The following is a 15,809-nucleotide window of genomic DNA, read 5'->3' on the forward strand; positions in this document are numbered from 1 at the left end:
TCTCTCTCTCTCTCTCTCTCTCTCTCTCTCTCTCTCTCTCTCTCTCTTGCTCGAAATGAGACGATGGAGCAAGCAATGATGGAGCAAAAAAAAACGAAGAAATCCAGTGATTGGTTTCGTTGCACTGCAAAACGTTCGTTCTCACCGCCTCTTGTTTACTTGCATATCAAATCTACATTCTTTATGACAAACAATAAATTATGAACGAAAAAAACGAATGACATTTTCATTACGATACTCATTGAAACGGTTTCAATCGAAAAAGAAAACGGTGCACAAATTCACATCTCAAATGACTCGGTAGTCTGTCTGTGAAACGGATTCTATTTTCTTCACTTCATTTCGAAGCGACAACGAGAAAGACACGGAAAAACGACAACAACAACCGAACCTTTCAAACTGAAATTGAATAAAACGAAATATATAAAATAATAACAGTAATAGCAATAATAAATGATTTTCAAATTAAATTGTTTTTTCCCGCGCCAAATCCATGGGGTAGCCAGCAGAAAATGCAGTAAAATGGTTATGTTCTGTTGTTACTTTTTTTCGGTTGGTTCATTCTTTCTCTCGAAATTATCATTTAAATGGATTCGATCGAACATATTGAATTGTTGGTTTTGATACGGAATGCTGAATAATGTTGGCATTGCCTGGGTTTCGGTGTGTGTGAGTCTCTGTACGCGCGCACCGCAATACAATTTCGGTGGAAAAATAATGATAGTAATAATTTAAAAAACAAAAAAAAAAGACAAAAAGCGAACATATAACAAATATTTCAAGTGTTCTCTTATTTCATGTAGCTGCATTCGACCCGCATTTCGAATTGTGTATTTGGAAAGGAGCGTTCAGTCGGTCGCGCGAATAAATTAAAATGCACCAGAGCAACATGCATACCGTTGTTCGTACTGTGTGTATGTGCATCTCGCCATGTGTAGCAATAACAGTAGGAACAACTCGGGCTATGCAGACAATAACTATTAAAACATCGGTGACAAATAAAACCCTAAATATTATCAGTATGGTGCTGCAGCCTTTTTTTCTCTCCTCTCTTTTCTTCCTCTTCGGTCGATTTTTTGTTTCTCTGCTCGGTCTTGTCGGTATGCAACCGAGTGAGCGGTTAGCACATAAAAAAAATTTATTAAACAATGTGCGAGACAAGCCCAAGATATAAAGTAAAACATATTATTATTGTTGTTGTTATTATTAAAAATTATAAACAGCATGAGGCATCTTGTTTGCCAATGTACTGTACACATCTCGTACTGTGCTGCTGCTGCTTTGGCCGCCCTTGTTCGTCGCACTCTTTCGCCCGTTTAGCTCATTGCGTTCGACGATGAGAAGCGAGCATTTTACAAATTAATGTCAAACAAAGTACATGCCACACAAAGACAAAAGCCCATGACCACAACGTGAATTCCATCCCATATAGTCGAGTAAAAGCGTCAAGGTCCATCAAGGAAATGAAAATACACAGTACAGCATGGAGAGGCTGAATGAGGTGTACAGAAGAAGAAAACAGTGAGTGAAAATTACTTACATGCAACTTCAATGGTCGCCGATTGGCTTTTTGCCTTTCCACGCGGTGACCACGCATGACAATCACATTTAAATGGTGACTTGCCAAAATATTCGTACACCAAATCTTTCGATATGGTCGCCGTTACTTCCTGGAGCTGAACGCCAGTGTGTGGATCCACATGCGAATCGAGGGTCGATGGTGGAGGATGTGAACTGCCGCTACACTTGAATGTTAGCTGAAAAGAGAAAAGCAGAAGAAAAAAAAAATCGATGAGTATATGCTGAGATCAAAAGGAAGTGTTCAAAAAAATTAAAGTTGGTAGCGATTGATTCATAGATGGGTGTGTGTGTGTGTGAGAGAGTGTGCGTGTTTGATTTTCGGTCGATAACAAAAGAACACACATTCAACACAGCACCAACCGATTCACACCGATCACTGTACTGATGACATACCAACAGATTACGATAATTATTATGGTGCTGCTACGCGCCTTGACCAAAAAAAACTTTCTCACTTCGTTTCCGTCTCGTTGCTGGCATATTTTATGTGAGCTATTAAAGGAATTCTGATGCAAGCCAGCACACTGGCTCTGTGGCCTGCAGCAGGTGTAAGACAAACACACAATCAACACATGACCACCACAAATGGGTATATCGGAACAATGGTGCGCACAGAATTCAAGGAATCAGTCTCGGTTTGATGGAACGCATAATTGCATTACATGGGGACACACAGAGAAAGAATGAGGGAGAGAGTGAGAGAGAGAATTACGTTGCGTGCGTCAATGTTGCACTTTTTTTTTTAAAAATATACACATATACTTTTAACGTCTTCTCCTCCACTCTCACACTTTTTGTCGGCATTCGCGTTCGTCTGTTGTCGATGAGATAAGAGAATTGGACACGAACGAAGCGAGTGAAAGAAGAAAAGGAAAAAAACGCACAGTGCGAGTGCCACGCGGTGCAATGAAATAAAACGAAAAGTGGAAACATTCCTTTGCAGCACCATATAATTGCATACAAATTATTCGAGCAAATATACACACATAAAAATAATAAATATATGTCAATTTTTAAGTAGCCACAGCGGAAAATGTTTAGCAAATATACATTTCATCTCATGTTTTCTCTCTCTTACTCTCGCCGGCGACTAGAGCACGAATCGATAAAAACAAACAGCGAGTGAAAGGGAGGTGCAGTGTCGAGACTAAACTCATTTGAAACCTTCAAACAACATCGTCGTCGTCGTCGCAACAAATACGCAATCGAAAATTATTAAGTGGAACCACACATGTCTGAACGAGAATGCATTTCATCTCAAGTGTAACAATATGTTTGCGTAGAAAATCATGGGATAAAATGGAACACATGAACAGCTGAATGAGAGAGAGAAAGAGAGAGAGAGAGTGAGACGGAATGAAGAGTGTGTAAGAAAGTCATGTTGATTCTTGGCATCGAATGTGAAGAGACAAGCAAAAAACAGGAAAATTGTAAATATTATTTTGTCATCAACACACAATTCGATCGTCACTCATGTATTCTGATTCTTGGAAGGAACGAAAATTGAAAAACTAAGAACGAAGAAAAAAAAACACGAAAACACTGTTACAGACTTGTGAAGCCCGATGGCATATCGATGGCGTGGTGCATTTATCGATGATTCGGTTCAAATTTTATAAAGTGAACCTTTCGAAAGATTAGTACGGCGCCAGGGCCGAGTCGATGTACATTGAGAAAACATATCAAAACGAGCCATCATTCATGTTTTCCAAGTTCATATCAGTCGATTTTCTGTGTGTCATCTTGCACGGTCATGCGTACATATTGAATGCAATACAGGTTTATTCGGAACCAATGCATACTGGACGCATTATCGTTAATTTTGACTACCTGCTCAACAATCAACTTATTTGTGTATTTGTTATTATTATGTTCTTCCTTTTTAGCAGGTTACCATTGGCATCGGTTACAGGTTACATACAGACACCGGCTATTGTTGCCGGATGCTTTACGCTCTCGGACCTGACTGCTCATCGTCATGACAACCGAAATTTTTTATGTTTTCCGTTTGTTATATACATTCCATTGTTGCTGTCTTTTTTATTCGTTCTTCTATTCTTTTCGCCTGAAATATTCATGGTGTTCATGAACAAGCTGCTTATTTATTTATTTTTCGATATCTTTTACACAGCAACGGCCGTGCAAGCCAAGTGGAAAGAAACAATTGAAGACAAAGAAATAAATTTTCAGCAAAAACCGAAGTAAAGAAGAAATTTATGTGGCTGAGAAGCGAGCGCATTTCAATTTCATTAGATAATGCGCTTTGGAAAATATGTATGATGTGACTGGCCGTTGTTGCAACAACCCCGTCAAGAGGGTGAAATTCATATCACATGAATTGCGTTACAAAAATCGTTTCGAAGAAGAAGAAAAAACGATACGATATGAAACTAACGAAGAAGTTTCGGTGTGTGTCGAAATGAGAAGAACGGGAAAAAGGTGAATGGCAGTGCGCAATACGATGACGAGGGTGAAATAAAAGTTGAACTAAATTTCAACTGCACTTTAAACCAATTTTCGATTATCAGATTACACATCTGAAAGGAGGTAATTTCAACGAATGAAATTTCCGTTTCTTTTTTTTCTCCTTTCTTCGTCTCTTTTTTTGTATGAATTTACTATGAATATATAGATGTGTGTAACGAAAAAGCATATGACGACGACCGTAGAGAGTGTGAGAGAAGAAAAACGCACATACACTTAAATCCAGAATAAATGCGTTGGTGACATTTCTCTCATTCGGTGTGCTGATTTCGGGCAAATGGTAATCAATATGTTGAAAACAAGATTCCGGCTTAGGTTTTTTTTTCGTTCGTATACATACATATGCGCATATAGATTACTCTCATTCACATGACGACATGTCGTCGTTCCCCCTTGTTCTCCCTTCTTCGAAATGCGTTTTATTCGCTTTGCATTTCCATTTAACGTGATTAAAAAGCGATCAGATAAAACCTGAATATGTGATTGTATATGCAGTGCATGTGTCTCATTCACATACTGAGCTGGCAAAAGCGAACATTCAACGCAAAATGCGTTCGTTCGTTCGTTCGTTAGTTGGTTGGTTTGGTCGGTGGGTCGGCGTTTCGGTTTTTGTTGTGCACCAAACCATTCGACTGTAATGAAATGTATTGGTGATGAGACAAAGTGATAATGACATACCTGTAATGCATGGGCTGCTTTGCATTTTAGAATAGCGGGTCGATTTCGAACGGCATAAGCACTTTGTGGTTCCATCAAAAATATCGGTAATTCGTTGCCTGTATCGCTGCCATCCAATTTAGTGCCGAAATTATCCAACGTTGGCCCCAAATCACTTTCATCATCGTAATCAGCTTCTGATTCATCGGTGTCACGATGGTGTGAGCCGCCACTGTTTTTGTCTGCACTGTGACCGCTCAAAAAATCATCATCATCCTCATCGTAGTGCTCGTCGTCGTCATCATTTCGGCTGGCCGATGAGCCGATGCCAGCATTTTCCGATGCTTTCTTTTCGGCCGCTGCTTTTCCTTCAATCACATCATCTTCATCGCCAAATTTCGTCGGCAAATCCATATGATCGGCAATGATCCCGTGTACTGGTGGCACAGGTGCCGCTGGCACCGCAACCGGGGCGGCTGGTACTGCTACTGCCACGGCCGGCATCACTTGAGCGGATGTCGGTACCGATGGCGATACTGATTTATTCACTGACTCATTGGACACAGCGCCGATGAGCAGCACTGTCATAAACAACACTAAAGACATAATAACAAACTGTGTGGGCTTGCACATTTCTATGACGTTAGGCGCTCGGCAATTGCAATCGCTCTATTCAAACAATAATAGCTATAATAATAATAACAATGGCTGTGGCGGTGGTGTGTTAACATAATTTGCATCGTTCACGGCCAATTAATTTTTATCGCCGTTTTTGGCTTAGACTGCTCATTTGAACAAACGGTTTCACTATTGAGCTGGCCAATGGGATGGTCTACGTTCCTCTTTCCCTTTCCCGCGTTCGAATGCAAATTTTTCTCGTCTTCCTTTTTTGTGGCTGTGCACGTTATAGCGCGACCGTGTTCGTTTCGTTACGCACAATGTATGTTTGTTTGTTTTCGTGTTTTGGCTACCGTTTACTTTTTTTCACTTCTTTCTTCTCTGCGTTGCTCTATTGAACCAGGGCCAATATTTAATTTGATAGCTGAACTAAAACAAAGGGTCTTTTGCAATGCGATGCGATGCGGCTGAAATAATTTCACACACAAAAAGTGAGTGTATGTACGTAACGTAACTGCAAGTGTATTGATGCTTTGATGAAAAATAAAACTGTTCAATTTTGTTAAGTTCGAGATTTTCGGTGCGATGATCACTTGTTATTTCAGCTTGTTGCCTCTATTTGTCTTCGCTTACTCGCTGAGATGTGCTTCTCTTGATTCAACGATGCGCCTTATTTATTATTTTAAAATGTTTTCCTGTGGCAATTGACGGCGGGAACAAAAAACAATGTCAGCAGCAAATAAAGCAAGGTGCAACGCTTTCAAACAATGCGATAACTTATATCATTGGAGCTCCATTCGTTGTCTTCTTCGCTTTCGACGTAGTCGTATTCGTAATTGGTTGTGGTAGCCAGTGCCGCATTACCAACGTATCATCTGCAAATTAAAAGAGAGAAGAAAATAAAAGATGAATGTTACAATGAGAACAAAATGTGTTAATTGCATTTATTTGTACAGACTAAACATTTATACGCATGGCAGAGGCAGAATGGATTGTACACATGCATGGGTGCAAGCGCTGAGAAGGAATTGAGTGAGAGAGAGAGCGAGAGAGAGAGAACAGAAGAAAAATGTGCGTTTGCCATTTCTCGCTATGTTACCGTTTTATTTCACTTTTATTAGCGTGATTATATTCGTTCTCGGCGAGAGTTGTTTGGCGAAAAGAGTTTGCTTTCTTATCATTTGGTCGGTTTTAAACGGGCGGTTATGTCGAAGCAATAAAATACTCTCGATCTGACAAAAGAACGAGTGAGAGAGGAAAAAAAATACAACAACAACAACAACAGCAGCAGCAGTAGCAGCGAGAGTACGCAAAAAGGGTCGCTCGTTGATTGTGAATGCTGGACATTAATCTTTTTGGCCAGATATATTTATTTAATATCATGTGAGTGTGTATACATTTGGCCTCCTTATATTTAACATACGAGCACACACACACACAAGCCATCTTAAATCTCCGAGTCTTAGCGCTATTGAGATCGCGTTTAGTTGATTGTTGTGAGGTATGTTCATGTCCTGCTTTATATTTGAACGGAGAGCCCATTCGATTTTTATCGCAAGCCGTGTCGACATGCCCTATAAATTAGTATCGAATACCGATACAATGCGGCGCAACGTTGTTTTATTGTTAACGATAAACATAAGTGAATGGCCCTCGCTCTTTGCTCCGCCGAGAAAGTGTACTCGGTTTGGTGCTAGCACGAGAGAAAGAGAAAAAAAATACACCGAACAGACACACACACAATGACAAGAACAACAGACCCGACGTAAACATGTAGCCAACAAAGCGAACGTTGAATGAATTTGGGGCAGTAAATAGTTATTTGTTTTAATGCGAGATAATTTTCTGTTCTAAGTAGTGCTTGGCCTGATAACAGTGACTTTTTCAGAATTTCAAGTATTTTCATGGCATGGAAAAGGAGTCGAGCATAAGTGATATGCCATTCCAAAATCGAAATGTATAAGTGATGCGATAACATTTTTTGTTTTTTCTCTTGAAAAGAAAATAAAAATGCCGTCCCATTTCAATGGCATTGCCAGCCATACATCTTTGACACAAAGTACAAAACACTCAGCACTCACTTTACATCCATAAAAATAAGGCCCGGCCGCCACAGCAAACACACACACACACACACACACACACACACACACACTTGCAAGACATTTGCTTCGATTTACTCCGGGCAAAATATCAGCAATAAATTTTTATCTCTTTGAGAAATCGCCGCCGATATTTTTTTTCCATCGATTGTGCCATTGGAAAAACTTGAAAGTGTTTCTCTGGCGAAGTTTTGATTTTCTTCGAGAATTTTCTTCCGACCGTTTTTGTCTGTTTAATTGATTTTTTTTCAGTGTGTTTTTTCTTATTCGGTTAAGTGGTTCAATCTATGCAACGATTTTCGGGTCTTAAAAGCAATTTTAATCTTATCAACGGACGAAATTCGTGTCTGCATTTTCCGTTCACATATGTGTTCCATTTCAGTACTTAATATGCTTTATTTGGTTCGAAGTGAGGCAAAGATGTTTCGTGGTGACTGAATACATGTCTGTCTATTTTTTTTGTGTGTGTTCATCAAATGAAATTCCGTTATATCCTTGAATTGCCATTCAGTTTTGTGTAAGACGGCAGACAAATACACACACACACCGAATAGTGGTGTTGGCACAAAGCACTTTCAGTCGTTCATTCGAATATATATTCAATGTTTTTGTGCGCATTCAGTGTGTTTCGGTGCTTTTCACTTCATGCTAAATTTTCACAATGCAATAAATATTCGACTCGTTGAAAACGACCATCTAAATAATAAACGAGCAAAACATGCGAATCGAGCATGAATGGTCTTGGCTTGGTTGATTGCATGTAAACAACAATGCGAAAATTCGAGGCACACTCACTCTATCGCACACACACACACACACACACAACAACTAAATTCACTTGGAAATGGAAATGAAAACACATCGAGGAAAGAGCATGAACATCGTGAAACTAATAAATAAATATGGAAACGGCATTGGATTTCCCGGTAACACTTCGTCGGAATGCGCTTTGCACCAACACTTAAGCGCATTCATTTGCAGCGCGCCACTATTTCCCATTCGCACTGTATTTGCCCAAGAATGGGTCTCGCGCCCGTGCCCAGCAATTCAATGCATTGCAATGCAATTGCTGCACACATTCAGTTCAAAGACTCGAGCCATTCCTTCTTGTTTTTGTGGTTTTCCTTTCTGTTCTTGTTTTTTTTTTGCCTGCTCGCTGTTGTCCACTATCATTTTTATTGCAAACGAACAACATATTTATTCTTTTATCATGCCACGTTAAGATTTCCTAATGCAACACGATTCCCCATTTTACGGATTGTTTGATTTAGAATCACCGATAAATTTCATTCTTAGCGCCCAGTTCCAAAACGGAAAATTGCGCGAGTACGGTGGCTTAGACCGAATGTATCGGCAAAATTATAATCTATTTTCACCACCACAGAACAAAAAAAAAGAACTGAACCCGCTGCCGCTGATATATTCTGCTAGTTTTCATTTTTGCCTGTGCAACAACAATAGGCGAGAGGAGGAACAAGAGGGAGCGAGACAACCAATTTAGTGTGGTTCTCTTTTCAATGGTGTGTGTGTGTGTGTGTGTATGTATGTGCCATCTCAACAAGACAAGGTGTAATGGATTTTCTCCGCTGCAATCACTTTTGGCATACAAAGATTGTGTTGTTGAGTACACGATGCGCTCATAATACTTATTCGCCATTCCGCATATTTACGGGTTGTAAATTGTAACACAATCGTTCCGTCGTTCTCTCTCTCTCACTCTCTACCTCTCTCTCTCCATCTCGCTCGTTTCGCTTCGAACCAAATCATTTCTTGGTCGCTTCATGCATGTCGACTCAATGAAAGCAGGTTTTCGTTGTTGTTGCTTTTTTGGTTTGGGATGCTGCGAAAACCCAACTACAATTCAGCATTTCGTTGTTTCGTTCGCCACTCACCATTGGATCATTATTTCTATTCATCCACTGAATGAATATCGCATGCAAGACGATGAAAGAAAAGTGGTTTACTTGCTTGCCACTGACTCCAGCTGAACAGATGAAATGAGAAGCATTTGGCTCTTTAAAGAAATGCATCAAACAAAGAAAACGGTTTCGCAACTGGATGTGGGCGAAGAGATGGAACGGACACTGGGACAGAGCGAGCGAGTGGAAGAGAGTGAATGAGAGAGAGCATGAGACGGAAGGAAAGAGGATCAACGGTGGCAGTGTGTAGCAATGACTGCCACAGCAAAACATCAGAGCGCGAGACGAAGAATGGTAACGACCATTTACTCAAATGAAATATTACCTCCTGTTGAGAGAACATTTCCTTTTTCCAGCTACCAGCTACTAACCTTGCACTGCCATCAGCATGAGTACTCTGGGCAAGATGAGATAGAGAGAACGAAAGAAAAACAACGCACATGCACACAATGGATGAAAAGAAATGGATTTTGGTGAAAAGGGTGAGTTATGCGTCGGATTTTATGGATTTCGTTTACACATTTTATTTTTGCTCTCTCACTCACTAGCTCGCCATCGTTTTGCCTTTCATTAAGAGCAAAGAGAGAGAGAGAGAGAGAGAGAGAGAGAGAGAGAGAGAGACCGAACGGGACAATGCTACAACAACTGATCTACATTGAATGAAGCTGCAGCAATAATAGTTGTTTCCATTTCAATCGATATGCTTGTTTTATTACATATAAATTTTTTTTCTGCGTTGTTCACACAGCGTTCAAGCGATCTCTAGCGGCTATGGTACATCCAGTGTCACTGTATATATTTTTCAGCAATTGAATCAATACATATTTCAAGCGCGCGCGTATTTTATGGATATTCCACAGAGCGGAACTTCGGCAAATGACAAATACACAAAGAGAAACAAAAAAAAATTAAGTGATGAAAAATTCGAGCGACTCGAAAAGTGAACGACTTATGTTTTATTGCGCAACATTCAGAAAAAAGAGATGGAAGTACAGAAAAACTCGGACGGCTATGACTTGAATATTGAATGCATCAAAAGAGCAAGAGGACGCAAGAGATACAACGAAGAAAAAAATGCACCATGAAATGTAAAATCCGATTGAATGCCTGAATATTGATGTAATCAGGCGCATGTCTTTTCTCATTTGCGAGACGAAGCAACGATTCGGTTTTTGTTTTTACATTTATTCATTTTTAATTGAAATGTCGGCAACGCTGGCTGAAAAGAATGCTGGCAACGATTTTCAACCAATTTACTTCATTCCGTTCGGTTGTCATATTATTAATTTTTCTGTTCTGTTCGTCTGCAGCATATTTTGCGAAACGAAATAGCGACGTAAAATTGGTACATCTTCAATTTTTGAAGCTGATGTGTAACTTGATCATTATGAATTTGCTCCTTTGTTCATCTGTAATTTTGTTGTTGATGATTTTTTTTTCCTTTTCCTCTTGTACTCTTAATATTAATACCTCAATGCAGTGCGAATGTGTCTCAAATTTCAGTGAGATTTTCCACTTTTATTCTCGACATCATCGTCATCGGGTACCTTTTGATTGAGCGACGTGAGTGCCGTGTGTATTAAACAGCAAAATTGCATGGCTCGAAAAAAAATGAGAACTCCGTAAATAGGCAAATATCAGAAGGAAAAAAACCTCGCTATTATTCACCCACAGCTATAAATAGGAAAAATTACGAAGCCAACAGAAGACGAACAGCAGAAAAAAAAATCATCGTTCGAAATAAAAGGTTGCACAAGAATAAGAGAGAAAAAAAATGTACTGAATCAACAAAGTGGAAATCGTGAAAACAACAAGAAGAACAAAAGCAGAAAGATCGACAAGAATTGTGCGAGAGACTCGTCGAAGTCTAAAATATCTTTGGTGTATTGTTTGAAGCCCTCGATTTCTATTGAGTCGATATGACGCGAATAAAAATCCCAGTAGCGCAAGCAACGCTGTAATAATGTGCCATTGAAATAATATACAATGGCTTGAAATCATCTTGTAATATACAATAAATGTTGTTTTTTTTTCGTCTTCATCTCTTGCAGCAAATATAGCCTAATATTCTCGCCATTAGAGGCGACGACAACGGCGGCAGTGACGGTGGCCGATACGGCGCGGCAGAGGGAAGAGTGCACAACAAAACATTAGCAACATATTGGCTCAGTGTAATAAAATCCGTTCAATACACATTTAATAGAGCGGGCGCGATTTTGATGTCGATAACACAGAAATATAAACGCTGGGGTACGAGAACAAGAGAGCGAGCGAAGAAAAAACAAGCGTGGAGGAGGATCTCTAACGACTTGCGAAACGGCAATGAGAAATGAATGAAGACGAAGACGACAGAAGAGAAAAAAAATTATGAAGAAAACCATTTGGATATTGTCCATTTCTTGAGCACAAAATTCCTTGGTTCGGTTTTCCGTTCACAAAGTACATTGACATCATACTGTGTTTAATGTGCAACCGCGTAAAAATCGTTGTCCTTCGTCGTTCAGCTCTCACATTCAGTGCGAGAGCAAGAGAGAGAGAGAGAGAGAGAGATAGAGATAGAGAGAGAGAGAGAGAAGCACAGAGCAATGGCAAGCACACAGCTTGACTAGCGTACCATAAGATATCGATTTGAATTGAAGCAGAAAAAAGCTATCTAGCAGAAAGACGATTGTTTTTTGCGAGCGAGCGAGAATTAAAAAATATTGCGATGAACGCGATGACATGAACTTGAAAACGGGCAAATGCTAAAAAAGCAGCAGCAGCGAATCAGCTTTACGAGATGCAACCAAACCATACCAAACACATATAATAATCGTTCAATCAAATACACTCACGTATTGATAGAATTCCAAATGATGACAATAATAAACACATTATTGTTTTCTATCTGGGAATATCGCTGTTTGATTCGCTGTGTAATTTTGCTGTGTACCATTTGCGACCGACTTGGCTGTTCCGAGTACGTGCATCGTGTGGATGAAATAGAAATAGCCAGGCCATTCTGGCTTACTTCACACACACATACTCCATCATCTCGGGTTTTTCTGTTTTTCATTTTTGACTGCGCTCGTGTAGATTGTTCATTCATGTGTTAACTGTCCACCGGCGTACTCATGCATACAAAGTCATGGTGAACGACATGTAAACAGTGGGACAGTAGTTTGCCTCATGGTTAACTCATAATTCCATCTAATATTGTTATAGCCTTGTTCTCGTCTTGTTGCCGATTTTTTTTCTCGCCTCTCTCTCTCTTCCCATATTTTTTTCCACTGCTTTTTCTTTTGTCAATGCCATTTATTTGTCGTCACATATTTTTCTGCTCGTACATTTCAAGCGCATGTTGAACAACGTTCATCGAGCAGAAGTGCAGAAGAAGTGATGAAAAAATGTGTTTGTTCGCCATTCTTGGTGAATAGCTGTTAGTTTTCCAAGCTTATTCACCGGTTACGTGGTATGCGGTGAAAATTTTTATCCGATCATTTTTCCGACTCATTTCATTTTGATATGCAGCGTGGATCATAACACGAAATGGAAAACGACAGCAAGAATCGGAAGAGCAGCAGGAAAGATATGGAGTATGGGGCGAAAAAATATTGAAGAGCACATATATAAATGGACGTCGACAACAAAAATAAATACAATGGGAGCGCGCATCGAGAGAAGAGAGAGAGAGAGAGAGAGAGAGAGAGATAGAGAGAGAGAGAGAGGGAGAGAGAGAGAGAAGGAAAATGCCAACCGAATAAAAATAAATCGCCAATATTGAAACGATATTCAAGATTCCGTCTGTGCTTTTTTTATTCGATTCTTCTTTCATCCATCGCTCGATTCTCGTCTTCGTTTTTCGTCAAAAATGTGTTTTTTCTCTCGCACATGGACATCGTGTCACTGCGAACCAACAAGCGAACGCTGTCAATAATAGATTGTTGTTGGAGCTAAGGGCAATCTTGTTACTGCATTTATTCTTCATGCGATTTCCCTCCATCCATAAAATTCATGTGAATAACATTTTGTTGTATATATGTTGTTTTTTCTTCTCCACACGGACGACAGTGTGCTTCGGTTGGGTTCCTTGAAATTTTTCTAATATTTATTCGAGTATTATCGACACCGATTGGCGATTGCTACCGATGAAGATGATGATGATGGTTTGATGTCGTCTGCAAATGTGCAAACCGAACATTCTTGAAATGGTTGAACCAAAAGCATGTGTATGTGCGCTTGTATGAGAAGAGGAGAGTGTTCTTTAGCCAGTGACTGTTACATGATCCCCATGTTTCTGGGTGAAAGTTAACATGTGTTACGTGCTGATTTATCGAATATGAACTTACGCATAAATAATTCAGTGATTTCAAATGGGCATTCACACATGGCTTAAGGAGTCGACACTAGTCACACATACGTAACAAAAAGAAGACGGCAACGAAATGTCCAAATCCATACCCATTCTCTCCAATCCGTATACGGAATGCGAGTGAGCGAGCGAGCGAGCGGGCGAGTGTGTGGAGCTTATCGAAAAAGGAAAAACTCATCGCTTCCCATACCACGGGTCGCGCGCGCACACCGGCTCTGGCCATAACTTGTGGTAGGACATTTGGCAAATTTTCTCCATTGTAATAAAATCATAGCGCCATTCCTTTTTATCATACTCTTTTTTTCCTTCTTCTCCTTCATCATCATCTTTGAAATGCCATTCAAACCTAATGCTCGAAGAATAGTTTCACATTTAATGGTATTAGAAGTAAAAAGCAAAATGACTTGGATATTTAAAATCTGTTGTGTGTTTGTGTGTGTGCGTGTGCTTGTGGGAGAAGAACGAGTCGGTGAATCTCAATGGGCTTTTCGGATGTTGTTCATGGTATTTACATAATTTTTGCCTTCACAAAAAAAAAATATATAAAATCTACTAAATCGACAATATCCGACGGTGATTGTGAAAACATAGCTGATTTTCCGGTTCCCAAGCCCGGAGAACAATGTGCCCCAAACAATCTACACATCCACACACATTGTTGGAAAGGAAGAATAAAAAAAAGATGAAGAAGAAGAAGAAGAAGAAAGGAATGAACAATTCTGCTTGTAATCAATATACGAAATGGATCAGCTTTTATCGATGCCATAAAAAAAAAGTTGGGAGTCTGATTCAATGGCTCGTTTGTTGGTACCTTCGAGAGCCCAAGCCCAAGACACCCACCATTATTCAGGCGATAGAAAATTCTCGCTGTCCGTGAACTATGATGGTCATTTCATTTCGGTACTGTTTCATTTTCCCATATATATATAGCATACGCTGTGTTTCTTTTTTCTAATGTGTTGCTTCCTCCATAAAGTAGAAAATTACGGTGTTTTTTCTTTTTCTTTTGGTGCTGCTTTTAAAGAGGACCGTCGATAAATTTTCAACTTCATTTTCAATGCCTCTCTCGCTGCTTAGTTTTAGAACACTGTTGTTTCACCATTTTATTGGCTCTATTTTTCATATGGCATGATATGCAATAATTTATGCGTACAACCTTACTTTGAAAGAAATAAAAACAGCAGCAGCAGGAGCAGGAGCTAAACAAGTTGAGGAAGAGGAAATTTATTCTCGCATAATTTCTGCAGAAGCTTTCAAACAAACAACGAATTGGACAACTCAAATAGGAAAAATGCAATCGAGCGCTCGCGCGCCCACGCACGCATACACCAACAACACTAACAACACTGAACATTGCTTCGGCTAGAAAATTGCTTGTGCACGGGAAAAATGGATCTGAGGCTGTGGAGGTGTGCTAAATTTTACTTGACGCAGCCGATGGATCTCAGAAATTGAATTTTTCATTCGGGGCGAAAGTAAAATGCAGCGTTTTTCTCTTCGATGAATGTGTATTCCTTTTTCTTCTTCCGTGAATTTTATGCTTTCGATTTTCTGCTCTTTTTTTGTCATTCACTGTGTGCTAGTGCTTGCAACATATTTTCTGCCATTTCTTAATATCTGTGAAGCATTTTCACTGTATGCTTCATGGATGTGCATGTGTTTTTTGTGTGTCGGCGTTGCCATTCACAAGAAAAAAATCTTTACAAACTATCGAAAATGCTCGGAATTCTACCTCTGGAGAGAGAGAGAAAAGGAGAAGTGTTCAATAATATGAAAATCCATATTTCACTTCAGATGCAGCTCCATTTCTTCGTTTTGATTTTTCTTCATCTTAAGAGAGAAAAAACCGAAAGCTAAAAGCAGCAGACGGTAAGAGCGAGGAGCGAGCGAGCGAGAGAGAGAAAGAGAGAGAATCGTGAAAAATGTATCCACATCCTAATGATGATATAATAGCAATATTATACTCACTTCAATTTTTCATTTCAAGTGTTCGAAGTTTGCGGTGGTTGCCGTCTTCGTTTTGCTTTGTGCACTCTCTCTCTCTCTCTCTCTCTCTCTCTCTCTCTCTCTCTCTCTCTCTCTCTCTCTCTCTCTCTC

The 15,809-nt window shown here is 39.7% G+C and overlaps 1 protein-coding gene across 3 annotated transcripts in view; it reads right to left on the minus strand.

The window, feature by feature from the left end:
- Positions 1-15,809, minus strand: part of LOC129577758 (netrin receptor unc-5) — a 181,791-nt gene that overhangs the window by 74,556 nt on the left and 91,426 nt on the right. For all 3 annotated transcript variants that reach the window (XM_055465270.1, XM_055465268.1, XM_055465271.1), the window contains 2 exons: positions 4,744-6,215; positions 1,541-1,757 (listed from right to left, as the gene is read on the minus strand). In XM_055465270.1, the coding sequence (XP_055321245.1) occupies positions 1,541-1,757; positions 4,744-5,355 (829 nt within the window). In that variant the 5' untranslated portion in view covers positions 5,356-6,215. The remainder of the gene's footprint in view (positions 1-1,540; positions 1,758-4,743; positions 6,216-15,809) is intronic.

The sequence above is a fragment of the Sitodiplosis mosellana genome, unplaced genomic scaffold (genome assembly GCF_009176505.1).
Source record: "Sitodiplosis mosellana isolate CC-2019 unplaced genomic scaffold, AAFC_SMos_1.0 Smas_scaffold_6226, whole genome shotgun sequence".
NCBI lineage: Eukaryota > Metazoa > Arthropoda > Insecta > Diptera > Cecidomyiidae > Sitodiplosis > Sitodiplosis mosellana.